At 39.2% G+C, this 16,244-nt stretch overlaps 1 protein-coding gene across 3 annotated transcripts; it reads left to right on the plus strand.

The window, feature by feature from the left end:
- Positions 1-1,788: 1,788 nt before the first annotated feature.
- Positions 1,789-15,999, plus strand: LOC108633013 (ankyrin repeat and death domain-containing protein 1A). Of its 3 annotated transcripts, none has more exons than XM_018037917.2 (14): positions 1,789-1,941; positions 9,843-10,002; positions 10,499-10,602; positions 10,821-10,919; positions 11,164-11,262; positions 11,676-11,882; positions 12,753-12,950; positions 13,019-13,117; positions 13,181-13,279; positions 13,359-13,457; positions 13,994-14,089; positions 14,272-14,506; positions 14,757-14,897; positions 14,974-15,999. In XM_018037917.2, exons 2-14 carry the CDS (start codon positions 9,909-9,911, stop codon positions 15,057-15,059), a joined length of 1,656 nt encoding a protein of 551 aa, XP_017893406.1. In that variant the 5' UTR covers positions 1,789-1,941; positions 9,843-9,908; the 3' UTR covers positions 15,060-15,999. The 3 variants fall into 3 exon arrangements, with proteins under 3 accessions (XP_017893406.1, XP_017893407.1, XP_026666787.1); XM_018037918.2 differs by having other exon boundaries at positions 14,769-14,897; XM_026810986.1 differs by lacking the exon at positions 1,789-1,941 and adding an exon at positions 4,658-4,825.
- The last annotated feature ends 245 nt before the right edge of the window (positions 16,000-16,244 follow it).

Below are 16,244 nucleotides of genomic sequence, written 5' to 3' on the forward strand. Positions count from 1 at the left end.
CATTTATCGACATTCATTTATATCCAATAATTTCTTTTCTGTAAAATAATAAAAAATACTTCGTCTATAAATCATAAAACGAAACGACGAATGTTATCATTCGAGAAAACCTCAGATTTCTATTCGAACTTTAAAACCAAAAAAACCAGTCATTTTAACTGGTTTGGTAGTTCTAGTGTTAATTAAAACATGATCGAGTTTTGGAATTCTTTCCCTCCTAAGAAATAAAATCAAACTTCCTTAAAAACCCTTCAACCTCTACACACAATCTTCATCGTTATTTACACTAGAAAAGTGTCGCAAGAACCAGCACGAAGTCACACAGAAAATGAATTCTTTATGATACTCTGAAGATTCCATGGAAGCCAAGTATCAACCAGGTTAAAGGTAATATTGTCACAATTGTGAGAAATACAATTCTCGAAGCATATATGCTATACCAAGACACGTCGCAGTCGTAAATCATTTCAGCTTCAAAAAATGTGCCTCGAGACGCGAGATCTTGCGAATATTTCGTGGCAATACGTAACCTGAGGAACATTCACGGTGAAATATGAGGGAGGCTATTAGCGTGGCTCGCCAGCTATTCCTTCCTTTAAGAGCGCAAGACGGGATGAAACGTTCGCTCCGCGTTACCCCGGTTCAAAACATAATTCATGTACGTTTGTAATTTTCAAGCCACGAGAAGAAAGACGAAGTTAGTTCCCTTGTTGAACTCCACTACTATCCCAGATCAAAGAACCAATGCGATGTTAATGAAAATCAATTTTCCACTAAGCATCTACAAAGCTCCGCGTTTCGTGCTCGGAAATGAATTTTCCACGAACTGTTAACGCATTGCCTGTTGATTTTGTGCGATTTACTTTTGATCAGGGAGCAAACACGCGGGACAATGAGAAACAAGGTGATAACAAGAGAAAACAACGTCCGTGCGCGAAAATAGAAATCAATCGATGGTCCATGCGGGATGCAGCGATTCCTCTTCGTGCGAAATGATTTAATTAAAACGCGAATCGCATTTTGGCCGCGACATGGAATAAATTCTTGGCTGTTAGGAATTGTTTGCTTCATCGATCCGCGTTTAATACGAATTAATTATACGAGCGATGAAACATGTACGCAAACTTATGCGAAATAACACCGCGGTTGGCGGACGGAACGTCAAACTTCACATGTAAAGAAACAAACTGAATTCAATAAGACGGTCAAATAAAACTATCGTTTCTGTCGAGCCTTTTAGTAACTTAAATATAAATAGGATAATAATAATAATAATAAATACTTAGGATAAAAACTTAGCATAATAGGTACATTATGATTATATTATACAGGGTGTCCCAGAACTAATACTACGCCCGAAAATGGGGAAGAGCTGATGTGATTTTAAACTACTTTTTCCTTTGCAAAAAAGTTGTCCGAGGCGTGGTTGTTGAGTTATTAACTGCCCAACCAAGTCACTTCGATCTTGATAGATCTAGTGTTAAAAATGTGCCCCCAACACTAACTACCCTGATATTTGTTTTTTTTTTATAAAAACTTGGCAATCGAGGAAATTTTGTTATATTAAAAGAAGATATTACTGCATGGATTTTCGCCTTAAATGGTGCTTACTAAATATGAATAAAATACGAAATAGAAGGTGTTAAGAAGAGGGAGAAGAAATTCGAAAATTTTGACTTACTTCGAGCGCCTATCATAGTCGTTTCAACCACCACGTAGCTGCGCTGCCGTCGACCTGATAATGGGGTAACTCGGGGCGAAACGGGGTTGATTCAGCCAGTAGCATGCCGCCCTTCGTGCCGTGAGCGTCGCGAAGTTCGCTTGAAATGATACGTTGATGGTGTTCATTCTCTCCATCAGACTTCCGTCTCTTGAATCCTTGCAACCGAACACCTGTGAACACAATCTACAGCAATAGTATATCTGTTACTCCGCCGACAGGTGAGTAAACTCTTTGTAACAAAATTTCAAACAGAGAATTAAAAAATGTATGCGCAATTGAACGTGGTTGAAAAACAAAAGGTGGGAGGCAATTTAACTGCACAAAGGCCGCGATGCCACGATAATTAGGCAATGATAAAGGGCGTGACGATGCGAACGGAGGCTCGTGAATGCAGCACTCGCAGCCGAGTGCCTTTTACTCAACGCGAATTCCGTTAATTAACCAGCAGCACCCTGACCTGTTGGTACTTAGTGCTACCCTGCGAGGGGAACGAACGTCCTTTTTCCGCGTTCGAATCTACACGCAATACCGCCACGCAACTGCACGAGTTGACACGAACGATTTTACTCCGGTTAGAGATTAAACGTACCATTTATCTTGTCATTCAATAAAAACAAATAATATACGGAATAGTCTAATTCAAAATAAGAAGATTAATAAAGCCGAGATCGAATAGTTTTGTAGACTAGTAGTATAATCAAATAAAAGTAGTATAATCTATGGACATGGGGTCTGTATTATTTAATACAATTTTAAATAGTGATTTAGAACAGATAAGGTAAACGAATGTATCCAGAAGGTAAACTACTTTTAAGTAATGCAACTTTTCGTGTGTGGGGTGAACTTTCCTCTTGACAGATCGATTATACACATGTTCCACGAAAAAAATCATTAAACCTCTGAGTAATCATTGCGTGACCAGTCTCGTGGCTTAGTTTATTTCTCTCTTAATCTCGCTTCATGCTCGGTGAAACACTAATTATACACAGAAGATATTATTATTTCGTAATTTGACCGCGTTTAGTCACAATTGGTTTTCCTTTAAAATCACGTCGAATTTTTTAACTGCTTTTCTTTATGTTTGAAATTCGTTTCTCTCGTGGTACAAAAAATGTTGTACGCATTTCAGCGTGCGGGACATTTGGGATGAAAATTAAAAGGGCAAACTAGAATGCGACTACGCTTGAAAGAAATTCATTGAATTCAAAAGTAATTTATAACTGCGAGCAGGTCTCTCTTTCTGCGTTTAATTTGTTTTTCGTCAGATGCTCGTGACGGGATTTTCAATGAAATTAATTCGCTTCTTTTTAGACCTTTGATGTGCATCTGGAATGTAATAACAAAGGGTACCGTGATTTTGAGATCAGAATCGTGTTTTGTTTAACGAGCGGCGCGGTAGCTGCTAGGTAGATATTATAAAGAGAAAGAAAAACTAACGGTACGGCATACGCTGTTTCTTATCTTTTGTCCACAAGCAAAGTACACCTTCCTCGAATATCGTTTACCGTGAAATATCCCTGAAGCATACCGTGGACAATTTCAACTTGTTTGTTCTACCAACCAGCGAGCTAACAATATCTCACAATAGCTAGTTTCCTCCAGAATGGATGAGGATAATTCCAGCCATAATTTTATCGATTTTGGCCACTCGGATCGTGCTCGATTGAGACATCCATCATCGCGCGTGACTCGCTCTTGAAACTCTGTACATACAAATTGGATCATCCACCTGATGTCCCAACAGAATGGATGGCGGGTAATAAAAATGATACGGATGATCGTTCCCCATCCTCTTCTGTCGCCGAACACGAGGAGTCAGGTGGCGGAAAAATGAAAGTAGTAGGCTAGAAGAACGAACGTTTCCCACAGCGGTTTGTTTCACTTGCGATTCCGTTTTAATCCCGCGGCGCGATGGCCATTCAGCGCTGGAATCCCGAATCTCGCGATCTGGGTTAATGACGGGCGCTTTCCGCGAATTGAGTGGTGTTCGTTACTAAAATTAACATTTTTTTCGATAGTGCGACGTTGCGAGAGAATTACCTCTGTATGCAGTCGAGTCGTAAAACGTTTAACGGTACAAGCACTTGCATAAATTAACCACCGACACGCTCATTTTCTTAAGAGGAATGGAACTTAGAAGTGAATGTTTGAAGAATTTAATCGTCAAACGTTTCAAACTATATTAGACAGTGATGAAACGATGAAAATTTTAATGGACGATATCATGAAATGATATAATTTCAAACTATCTTCAATCGTATGCACACGCACTAAGTTTATTTATGATAAGAAAGTGTTAGAGCTGCATCGCATGAAAATGTGCGAACATTCTGCAAGCTTCCACCTTGTAGAGTCTCTGAGAGACCAAATATTTCTTGATAAACACTGAGATACGCGTATTAGCGGGTGGGCTCCAGCATGCAACCGGATCGCTCTCCCGCGCCGTTATTGGAAGCTCCAATCGATAATCGAAGTGCGAGACATTTTTGTATCCGCGAATATATCACCGATATCTGCCAGTGAGCCGTACAGTAGTACGTAGATATATATTATACAGACGTACGTAACGTATCTACATATATTTCACAGTAAGTCCCGCTTGAATTATTGACAAAACCGATGGAAATCTCGCCCAATTAAGCTCCGTTTCTATTGAGAAGCTTAGCTCCGCTTTCGTTACGGTCAGAGCAGTGAAGTATCATAATTAATCGCATACGAAACCAGGAAACTATCAGTTTTCAGTAGTACATCATTAGGCGAGTGTTAAAGATCGTCGAGTTTAGAATAGTGTCAATATCTATAATAAGAAGGAAATTAGCAAATTCCTGATAAAAATATTCATCGAATCCATTTCAAACATGTTCATTTTTAAGAATATTTCTTAGAGAAATTGAATCTTTATTTTCTTCTCATATTCCACGGACCATTACGCGATCTTCGACGGAAAAGCAACCGGAGGCGACTCGGAAACGTGGACGTATTCCACACAGCGCGGCGGATTAACAGAGACATGCATAAATCCCGCGAGCATAACGTTGGAAATGACGTCAACGGGCGGATGAAATTTTTCATCAAGCGCCACGGACAATACCCTCTGGAAAGGTAAAAACGGATTTAAGAACGAAATACTAAGATACGCCGTATATTTTTAAATCGTGGCCGGACCAACTAAGTTCGACTCCGTGCATCTTGTTATTTTCAAGTTCCACTATATAAACTGTTATCCAAACTCTACTTCGAAGAATCGATTTTATCACCGATGTGTGTATAATTACTTAACAGCGAATCACGTTAACGAAACTGAGAACCTAGCATGAGAATTGTTAGGAAAAAATAAAAGAGTTGTATACATTTTTTATTCAATCAAATCCGGAAGACCCAGTTTGCCAAAAACAAAGAATCGGGACGGGAAATGCGAGTTTGAAAAAAAGAAATATAAAACACACAAGTGCAGAGGTAAACCGGGCGAATAAACTTCAATCTGTATCTCGGTTGCATTGTGCTTATTTTTAACTCGTGACAAAGAGATCATTGCGTGTGTGCACAGGTGAAACAGATTTTGCAACATTCGAGTAACGTCGAGCGGGGGGAAAACGTGTCGGAGGTTCGATCAAAGGTTGCTTTTTTCGTGATTCTTGCCGGTCTCGCATTTCAATAAAAGTAGAAGGAACAAGTTCATCGAATAATCAGAGGACAAGAAGAGATTTTACTACGGCACATCGTCGCCGCCGCTGTCCCTTTATTTTTAGCACAACAGAGACCACAAGAGAGCGACTGATCGGTTTACCTCAACGGAGGTGTTGTTCTCGTAGAGCAACGATCATTCTTTACCCGTCACAGCCTGCTGGTTCTCCATTTTTTTCGACAAACCACGCCAGCCTGAAGGGAAGCAAACAGTGGACTGGTAACCGCTAATTACTTGACTTCCCGTCGTGGAGCCGCGCACTAAAAACTCGCGCTTTTATTTGCACAGCTTCATTGATCCGTCGAGAAAAATGGAAACCAGTACTTTTTGCTCGTCGATCTTTCATGAATTCTCTTCTTTAACTTCCGGAAAGAGCTTGCTAACTGGACGTTATTAAATTTCTGCTCAAACCTTAGTCACTTGGTTGGGTCAAAGCGCGCTTTTATGAACGTCAAATCAGAAATGCAATGACTAATTTACTTAGCAATCAATTATAAAATATTTTTAATTAAGATAAAAAGACATGATTGACAATTTATTATAACGATGCGTTTTATATGTATTTACGACACGTTGGAACGACGTGTTTAACGTTCAATATATTATGTTACCCTCGGGGAACTAATCGAGACATTGAGATTTTATTGCGCACTAGAACCTATATTCTGGAACATGTTATTTCGAAGCCATGCCTTACTACATAATCGAATGATAATAATAATAAAAGTGTTCATAATTCAATCTAAAATTGCAATGCCTAGATTCACTATTTATTACGTGTCTGCATTGAAACTAAAATTGTGCTTGTTTTGTCCATTGCTTGAATATTATATCAGGATGGTACAACGCTAACGATCCAAGCTTTATGAGGATTACAAAGCTGCGTCATCGGATTATCGTAACGCCGGACCAAAAAGCGAAGCAGTGAACACTCGATTCATGGTAGATGAAATCGTATGAAAGAGAAATGTCATCCAATTAATCATCAAACTTCCGTCCTCATTAATTGGAGATTATCGATGGCTTTTAGGTGGGGCAATTTACGCAAGCAAAAATTTTTATTCTCCCACGTCACTTCGCGTGAAGTAGTGATTTTTCAAATCTGCTGCTTGTTAACGTGACTTGCAGAACATTTATTGATAAAATTCTTATGTGTTTTGCTCGGTTTTATCGATAAGCAGACAAAAATAGTGCAAAATATGGATTTACGGGATTACACTTTTCGTCCTTATACGAGAATATTTTTCGGTACCTTTTCAGAAAGAGGATAGTCAAATCTGGCACGGTGTGGTCATTATTTCAATCTAAACAATCTGTCTTGGATATAAAATCTGTAATTTTTCATCCATATTATAACGCTCATATTACTAAATGTCAGCATGTTTTGATTAATTAATGACCAGACCGTGCTAGATTTGACTTTCCTCTTTCTTAAGAGGTACCTAACAATCGGAAAATATTCTCATATAAGGACGAAAACTGTATTCCTGTGAACCCATATTTTTGGCTAATTTTGTGGGTAACGTTGACAGCCTGCCTTATCGCGCTGCCGTTGGAATCTACCCCCTTAATACGTGGCGAACATTCGAGACTCGTGTTCTAAAAATATCTGGAATTCGCGTGATCTAAATACTTGATCCTTTAAGCGCCGGGGAATAAGTAGAAAAGTACGTTATTAGTCAGACGCGGCAGAGTAAGCGACCAACCTACGGCGTTTCTTTAACTTGCACTGAATATATTTGTCTGTTTTAACGACAACCACTAAAATTTGCAGTTTCATACACAAAATAAAAACAAATAATGCATTACTAAACGTTTGATTCCGCAGGGCCGTGGATTTCATATCAATTAATTGAAATATTCAAGAGAAGCGAATGCACCATTTAATAGAAACGCGCATTTTGTACAAATATTACGTTTTCGTGGAATTGTTTACCCAGCTTTGAAGCCGCGAGTTATTGAATGTGAAAAATACTTTCATTGAAATTTGAGCTGATAACGTTATTTAATATACTTTTGTCTTTCATTCGTTTTAAAACGTTACTGGACGGAACGTAATATGCTGGATAAACGTAAAGGGAACTGCATTTAAGCTTGCAACGGAATATATGTACTCATACATAGAATTGGTCTGTCGACAGACGTGGACCAAATACGTCCCGTTTTAGCTACTTCTAGGTCGATCGAAGGAATCTCGTCCTTTTCTACTTGACATCCGAAGCGTGAAAATAATCACGAGAAATCGAAGTCACCGTTACTAATTATTATTATAAACAATTCTCACGCGCTGCTATTTTCAATCAAAACAAGCTGATCCGAGTTTACAACATTAATAACAAGAATCTACTTGTCGATTAATCTTCGTTACGCGAAATGTGTAATGGGACAGGGATACGTGAATGAAAATAACCTTTAGCTTCAAAGGATCACGCGGCACGGCAATAAATCAGCGATACAAAGTTAGGATCCAATTGAATTCCGACGATGTCACGGAGTCGTGTACGGAGTCATGGTCGCAACGAGAACTATGCCGCGACCATCATTCACCAAAATCCGATTGACCGGTTGACCCGTGCCACGAACAACAAGTGACATATTTGACAGAATCTCAAAATGGGAATTGGAAATTAAATGATAATCAGTTACAATATGAATAAATGCTGCTTTTTTTACTCACTTAAATAAAAAGAAAGTCGAGTACATAATTGAATTTGATTCGATCATTACCGATTCATTATCTTTAAATCCTTTGCATGGGAGAAAGGAGAAACATCTAAAGTAAACGATAATGAGAATTATTTTAAAGCGACCCAAGCTATTCCTGCGAAATTTTTTATCACATTTCTGCCATATTAGCAAACAGAATTTTTCGAATCGTTCCCTATAGTTCCTAAAACGTCCCACTGAGAGTCGTGAAAATGCCACAGAAAATTCTTGCTAAAACATTTTCCGCAGTAAATGCGATCGAAAACGGGAATAACATTCTTTCCCTCGTTCAATCTGTCCTCATTTTAGCTTAAATATAAAACCTAACTTGAGGTATTAGATAAATTTACTATATTTTTCCAAACATGCATTGGCAGTTCTGTTCGGGACTCGTGTCATCCGAACGTGATTATAACGCGACAAAGCGATCCGAAACAAGTGAATCATTTAAATTGAAAAAAGAAACAAACTCGAACAGCATATTTGCTCGTGTCCATGAAGCTAATCCGATGTCCTCCCCTGAGAACACGAAACAAGGCGAACAAGACCTGTGTTCAACCGTGGTAGGAATGTTTCATATTTATGAATATGTTTTCAAAGGCCGGCTTTCTTTCATATCCGCTTCGTGCGACGATTCTTTTTACCTCCCGACGTTTGAAACGGGAGAACCTCACACGAATTACATATATTCCACCGGGTCCGGACATTCCGGACGCGACGATGCGAACGGTTCCGTGAAAAATGTTGGACACTACATTGCGTGCGATAGTCATTCGGTAAAGAGATATCTAGAAAACGTGGTCAGCTTAGTTGTCAGAAACGAGACACTGTATTTACCTCTGGAAACGTTGATGCGTATCCAGGTATTTTTGTACAGAATTTCGTACATCCGTTTCTCGGGAACACGAAAGAGATATCCAAGGAAACGTAAAATTCTCATGCAAAAGTAGCAGCGTTGTTACGGTTGTTGAACAGAACGTTAAGAGAAGAGACTGTATCATCGATCCCTGTTTCCTGCTAGGAAACTCGTACGTTCTAATTACGGTGCAAGCGAAATTACTGCGGGCAAATCATCGACAAATTTCCTCGACACGGTTCTTCAAGCTGTGGGCTTCGAGCTCTGGTATCTCCCTGTAATACCAATTCATAGTAGATGTCGAACATCTATTAGCGAACTATTCGTTATTTCGCGAATGCTACTGGAGCAGCTCTAATTTTGGGATTGAACGTCGGATTCTCTGCATGTTAACGGCGTCGATCCGGTACGGTCACTGGGCCGTCGATCCAAATTGCTAGGTATAAAACCTGGCTTCGTTTTAAGACATGTACATTGTGTGTATAAATAGGAAAGAAATCCGCAGATACACGTATTTAATTATTTTATTTTTATAATCCATGTCAGTTTTCATATCTCGGAGGTACTTTTAATTTACGAATCCTGAGCTTTTACGGCCGGATTAGTAATTTTATGAGAGTAAAGTTAATGAAAAACCCGAGGAGGCATTATTAATTTTGAAAATTAACGAATCAGATAATAACTGGGAGCATTACATAATTCAACGCAGGTAAATTTTAAAATTTAATTAATAAATTGCGGGCTGCAGTTCGAACGGAAGGGGAAAGATTTGATTTGCATAATTAATAAGTTTTATTGGATAAATTAAGATCGAATATAATTTAAAAACATTGGCAAGAGATGAGGCTTGAATGTTTGATTCGGTTTTTCAGGTCTAAACGAAACGAGGATAAACATGTAGATCAGATAGAAAAACGCAAGAAAGCAAAAAAGAAAAGATGGTGGACACAGGGGAAATAACGAAGACACCCTCGCCCTTGAATATTAACGAGGCGATCGAAGGGGAGGTGCTGAATCAAAAGACTGCTAGAAGTAAGTAGAAGTAAAAAGGGAAAAGTGTTGCTAGAGAAACTTCGCTTTTCTTACCGTCTCGCTTAATTTTCTCTTCTGAGAAAATGGAGAATCTAAACCCCTATGGATCATGTTTTCCGTCAGTTCCACCTTTATCTTCGCGTTAACTAAGTGAACAAATCTTTAGCAACTTCCATTACATAAAACTGCTTCATGCTGTCTTTTTCATTATTTATAAAAACTTTTGCCAACGAAATATGAAGGAGAAACTTAAGAAAAGTGTTCATAATGCGATTATTAAAGATTTCTAACTTTCTTTTCTAAACACGTAATGGACTTTGCTTTGACTCTAATTGTAAAAAATAACTGGAGACACAGTTCGTTCGTTTTTACTTTAAAACGAATTCCGTACAACAATTTTGACCCGAATATACGTAGCATTTAATGTATTGGAGTGTGCGCGTGGAAGGTTAACATTATTAATAAGAGAATCTCATTAAAAATTCCTGTTTGCCAGTACTTAAGAACGACCTTCTGTTATACGAGGCTGTGATAAAAAATGAACCGGATACCGTTCGCAAAGTGCTCAAAGAGACCGTCGACGTTAATTCCAGGAATAATGTAAGTTATAAAAAAACTCCACTCGCGGTAGCATTAACAATAATTAGTAAGACTTCGTAGCAATCGTAAAAAGCTGAAAAACGATTCGAATAATTCCGAGTATGAAACTTGTCTGTTTTGATTTCCACTCACAAAAGGCAAGAGTAAAATGAGTAATTCGATATCCCGTTGTTTCAATGCTACATAATACCGCTATTTGGTACTGTAAAATTGTTTAGTACGGTCGAGCGCCAATTCACTGGGCAGCGTCCAGGGGCAACACAGAAATCATCGAGATGCTGATACAAGCGAAATGCGACATCGAGGCCAGAGACAAGGTAACATTTTTACACAACAATTTTATCGCTGAGACATATCCGTATTATATGAGTGAATTAATTAATCTGAGTCGACAATAGATCTGAGATAATTTCCACGTTTCTGTATTTCTAATTTCCGTCTCCGTGAACACAGAATTCATTTGCCGAGAATGTAATTATAAGGATCGCGGTGGTTCAGATGCATGTAAAATTCAGTCTAATTTTCTGAAGTTTAATTTAACTTCGTACACCGTGTTTCAAGTTCGGCATGCGCCCGTTACATATGGCTGCGCGGTATGGACATAGAGATGCAGTGAAAATGTTAATCAACGCCGGAGCGAATGTATCTGCTGTGAACAAGGTACATATGAATAATTGTATTGATCAGTTGGTAAATAGAAGCGTTTAATTGATTCGGAAACTTTCGAAGGGAATGGAACTTCGTTCGAAACAAATTTAACCCGCGGTTAAACGAAATATTAGCGAATCGTGCCATCGAATCAAGATTTTTTAAATATTCTCTCTATAGATAAAAACGTGAGCATAAAATCGTGCTCCTATTTCGCGACAAGACTCTTTAGAAATCATGGAGAAACAATTATTGGATATCATTTTCACAGACGTTTCCTATTCAAAACGTGTTCTATACATTTCGCTTTGTTCCGCGACGAACGTCCAGAAATTTTCGAATCGAAGATGCAGCGAGATAACGTTGCAACGATATTCGTCGGAGAGCAATATAACGGATAGATAACCGAGGGCCTGTATGCACAGAAACAACACACTCTCTTAATGTGCGCCGCTCGAGGCAACAACGTTCGCGTCGTCGAGTATCTCGCGGAAGCTGTAGAATCGTTGAACGGGGATGCAGTCGACAGCACCGGTGCAACTGCACTTCATCACGCGGCTAGCGCTGGTCATCCGACTATGATAACGACGCTTTCCAACGTGCCGAGAATCGAGTTGAATGCCATCGACAAAGTAAGAACTAAACCTAATGCCTATCAAATTTATATTCTCTAAGATAAAGAGAATTACACAAATATTTATGTACATTTTCAAAAATAGTATCAAAGGATTAAAATATTACAGTATTTTCACTATTTTACTACGCAGTGTTTATATGAAGATTTCTAAATTATTTACAATGCCACACGTAAGACTTCGTTGACTGACGAACTTTCAGAGTTATAAAAATATTCTGCTCAGGGATAGTTTATTCAGTACGTCATATGATATTAATCTGCCACAAATTGATGCGAGAATGCAAATCTCTACACGCAAACGGATGCAAGGGACGCAAGAAACTTCAATTTATGTGGAAACTCTCTCTCTGGTCTGCTTTGCATCCCTTTCCTCTCTTCCTCTCTCTCTTGGAATCCCTCTCTGGCTCACGATTTAGATACCGGGAAACTAGGTCTCCAACATTAGCTATGTTACCTTCTTATCGCGAGGACAAGTGAAATCCCCGAAGGAGAGAGGAGTTGCAACTACATGAATCTAACTGTAAGACTTTAAGGATGTATTGGCTATACAGTCAATCCCAAAAGTTTATGTACCTTAGAAAAACGNTCCTTCTAATTTCGATATTTAACGAGTTACGTATGATTATTTGGCATTTTATTGATGTTGACAAAATCCGACCATCCCAGCGTCGAAACGGCGAACTTTTGGAAAAAAATTTCGTTTTTGGTCAATAACTCCCGAACGGGTGGACGTAGGGGGCATGTATAGGACCATTTTGTAGGGGACGACGAGATCTAAAATTTCTGTATAAAAAATTCTATCTTTCTTTAATAACGTTCGTTCTTTTAATAGAGCGCCTTAAAAATAAGAATGTTGGATTCGTAGAAAGGGCAAACACCGTTGCACTGTGCCTGTGCGGAGGAACATCTAGAGGCTGTGGAGGTTCTAATAGGACTCGGAGCTAATGTAGACGCACAGGATAACGAGGGGAACACCTCGCTTCACGTGGCCACACGAACGAGGCACACTGCGATAGCTCAATTACTATTAAGGACCGGAGCAAACACTGAATTAACAGACGAAGTAAATGACAATATACTCCGGTAATAACGTCCCACTAATTAATGAATGAAACGAGTCGTCCGTTTTAGATGGGTTTCACTCCCCTTCACGTGGCCGCCAGCCAAGGCTGCAAGGGGATATTGGATTCGATGATCCAGCATGGCGCGGCACTCAACAAACAATGCAAGGTACACTTAAAGTACGTTTACTTGGAATCGAATAACTATCCATCAACGTAAATCGGCTTACAGTATGGGAACACACCTTTGCACTTGGCCTGTCAGAACAACGAAGTAGAGACGGTCGAAATATTGATTAATAAGGGCGTCGATCTAAATTGCTTGAACACGGTAGGTAACACGAAACTTTTATTGGCAACCAAAATTTCTCAAAATTCTTTGACGCGACTCGTTCCAACACTTTTTGCAGAGATTACAGTCGCCGATACACATCGCTGCAGAGATGGGACACACAGACATTTGTGAGCTGTTGCTAGCAGCAGGTGCGAATATCGAGCAAAGGGAACAGGTGAACACTGATCGTACACCACTCCTTTACTTCCGTCCTATTTACTTAAAAAAAAAATCTCTCGCCTTTTCCATTTGCTTCATTTTTTAACTTTAACATTTGCCGGAGAGTACGTGGTATTAGTCGGAATCTACCAACTCGTTAGAACGGCGAGATCAACAGAAGAGAGTTACCTCGTTGCACGCGTGGGTGTAATGTAACTGATTCTCCTTACGCTTCGACGTATCAAACTTCGTCTGATGCTAAACGATACCGTAGCTAGTAGCTATTTCATCGGTAAAGTTTCTCGAAAGCAATCAAAGTAGGCGGTCTCTTTGCACCGAGTATGTTAACTCCGGCTTAACACGAGTGCGACGAGCTGACACAGTGAATAGGTCCTGCCTCCCCGAGTAGTTTGCACGGGTTGCGCGTCGAGTGTGTTGCAGCGTGGCGGTGTACGCGATGTCCTCAGCAAAATTTACGGGAACGTCGACACGGCCAACGCCTGTGGATTCTCTTTAATAAAGTTAAAGCGAAGTTGTTCCGGGTGTTCGCAGAGCGGCAGAACGCCACTCTACATCGCGGCGAGGGGCAGTTTCACGGCCATCGTCGACATGATAATCAAAACCGCGAGACTCGATTATCCAACACCGGTGAGGAATTCATGTTATAATACGCGTAGTACTAGAATATTCATTTCATCGGGTTACGTTACGTATGTTACCTTTTAATAATTTTTTGTGCGAAAGTATGAGCTGTTAATAAACTGAAATTTTAAACAGCAAGCCAATGGCTTTTACGATGTTCTAGTACTTAGGATGTTAGATCTTTACAGGAGGATTCGACGTCCGATAAGGAAATCCGCGACCTGACGCCGGCTAGAAGAAGATGGCGAGAGGGATCGAGGGGTGGAAGTATTTCAAGTAACAACAGCGCGCTCCCCGAACAAATTAGATCGGTTTTATGGAAGCTGGCGTACAAGCAACTCGGACCCGAGGACTGGAAAAAATTGGCCCTCCATTGGGCCTTCACGTTGGAGCAGATCCGTGCGATTGAGCACCAGTACACGGGTAAACGTTCATTACTATCGACAAGTCATAAACGAGTAAAATGTTTCTTTTTTCATTTATTCCGATAGAGAAATAAATTTTGAAAGTGTTGAGATTGTGCGAAGTGATCGAGGTACAGAATTCAATTTACAAGATATTGTTAAATATGATATAGATGAAGTTCTGTTCTTTCTCTATACATACATACTTATATTGCTCCTCAATGTTCCCTACGAAACCCGAGAACAGCCTTATGAAAAGGACGATAAAGCTCCTCTTCTAGGTCCCTCGAGTTACAAGGAGCACGGTTTCCGGATGCTGATGATCTGGGTGACGGGACTGAATCCCGATGCCTCAATAGAAAAAGAGCTTTGCGACGCTTTGTCAGCAGTGGACAAAAAATCCGTTGCCGGTGAGCGGCTTAGTGAGAGGAATCTGCTCTTTGAATAATAACGAGAACAGAATCATTCTTCAAGCATTGATTTCAGAATCCGTTCGTAAGCATTTGGATCAGGAGAAAGATGGGAAGGAGAAGACGAACAAGCAGCGGTGTCACAAATGTTCCATCGCGTAAATCTAGTTCAATACCTTCGACTCGCTTCAAGGGCGGAACTAAATCTAAACAATTCGGGGAACTTTTAGAAGACAATTCCAGCGACGCTCGAAGCGTGACGTTTTAGAATAGAGGCATAAATCTTTTAACTTTTTGTACAGTATGTTTTAATACACCGTCACGTTTTCTAGCGAAGTAGTAGATACGAAAAAAAAATTGTCAACGAAACAAACTTTCATCTAATCAACGAAAGCTTTTGATGTACAGCGATAATTTAAACGATGAGACGTAAATGAATCACACGAACGTACAAATTGTGGGCTTTGATTATTTTAAGTGAACCAGCAGATTGTTCCTGAAAAATACCAGCTTTTTATAGGACGAAGTAGTCAATCTTTATTTGACTTGAGAAAAGTTGAGGGCCGTCCTGTTTCATTTCACTTTCAATTTAATATTTGTTCAGTTATCTGATCAAATCGTATTATGAATTTGAATTATGAAACATGCAAATGATATATGTATAATACGTACCTTGTTCAGAGCACGGTCGTATGTCCAGAGTAATTACGATGACGAAGGCGACGTTTCACAGGGCTTTTGATGTGATAAAAGACAGTCTTAGAAAAAATTAGATACAGAAAAAGAGAGAGAACGTATCTCGAAGCTTTGTTTAATTCGAGAAAGACAATCTACATATCCGAACACCGTGTACAAAATAAATAAGTGCGTAATTAGAACTATATACATATACGTATAATGTTAAATATTGATACTTTTAAATAGTCGTATCTCGTTCAATCATCGGCAATGTTAACGCGCTCAATAGAATTATTCATTCAAAGGAACAAATTGAATATAATTTGTATCTCTCAACGAATTTTAACATTGAAGATTATAGTATTAACTTCTTACCATGCTACGCATACTTGAGCTCAGTGTAATAAATTTATTCCATCTACAATTTTAACGTCTATTTTTTTAGCACCTATAAATTTTAGTACCTCAGAAAATATAATTATCAATTAAAAAATGATCATACCTCGGTACTTCCTGGATTGCTTGATAACTAGATGACATGACACAGAGATGGAACGAACAGGAAGGCTGTACAGGATAAGGATCAGGTCCTAGAAATTCTGAACAGAGTGTTCTATTAAAATGTGAATGTTTATTAATCTATACGGAATATTAATTTGCTACTACGCT

This window comes from Ceratina calcarata, unplaced genomic scaffold, assembly GCF_001652005.2.
Source record: "Ceratina calcarata isolate Rehan_Ccalc_2016 unplaced genomic scaffold, ASM165200v1 scaffold180.2, whole genome shotgun sequence".
Classification (NCBI taxonomy): Eukaryota; Metazoa; Arthropoda; class Insecta; order Hymenoptera; family Apidae; genus Ceratina; species Ceratina calcarata.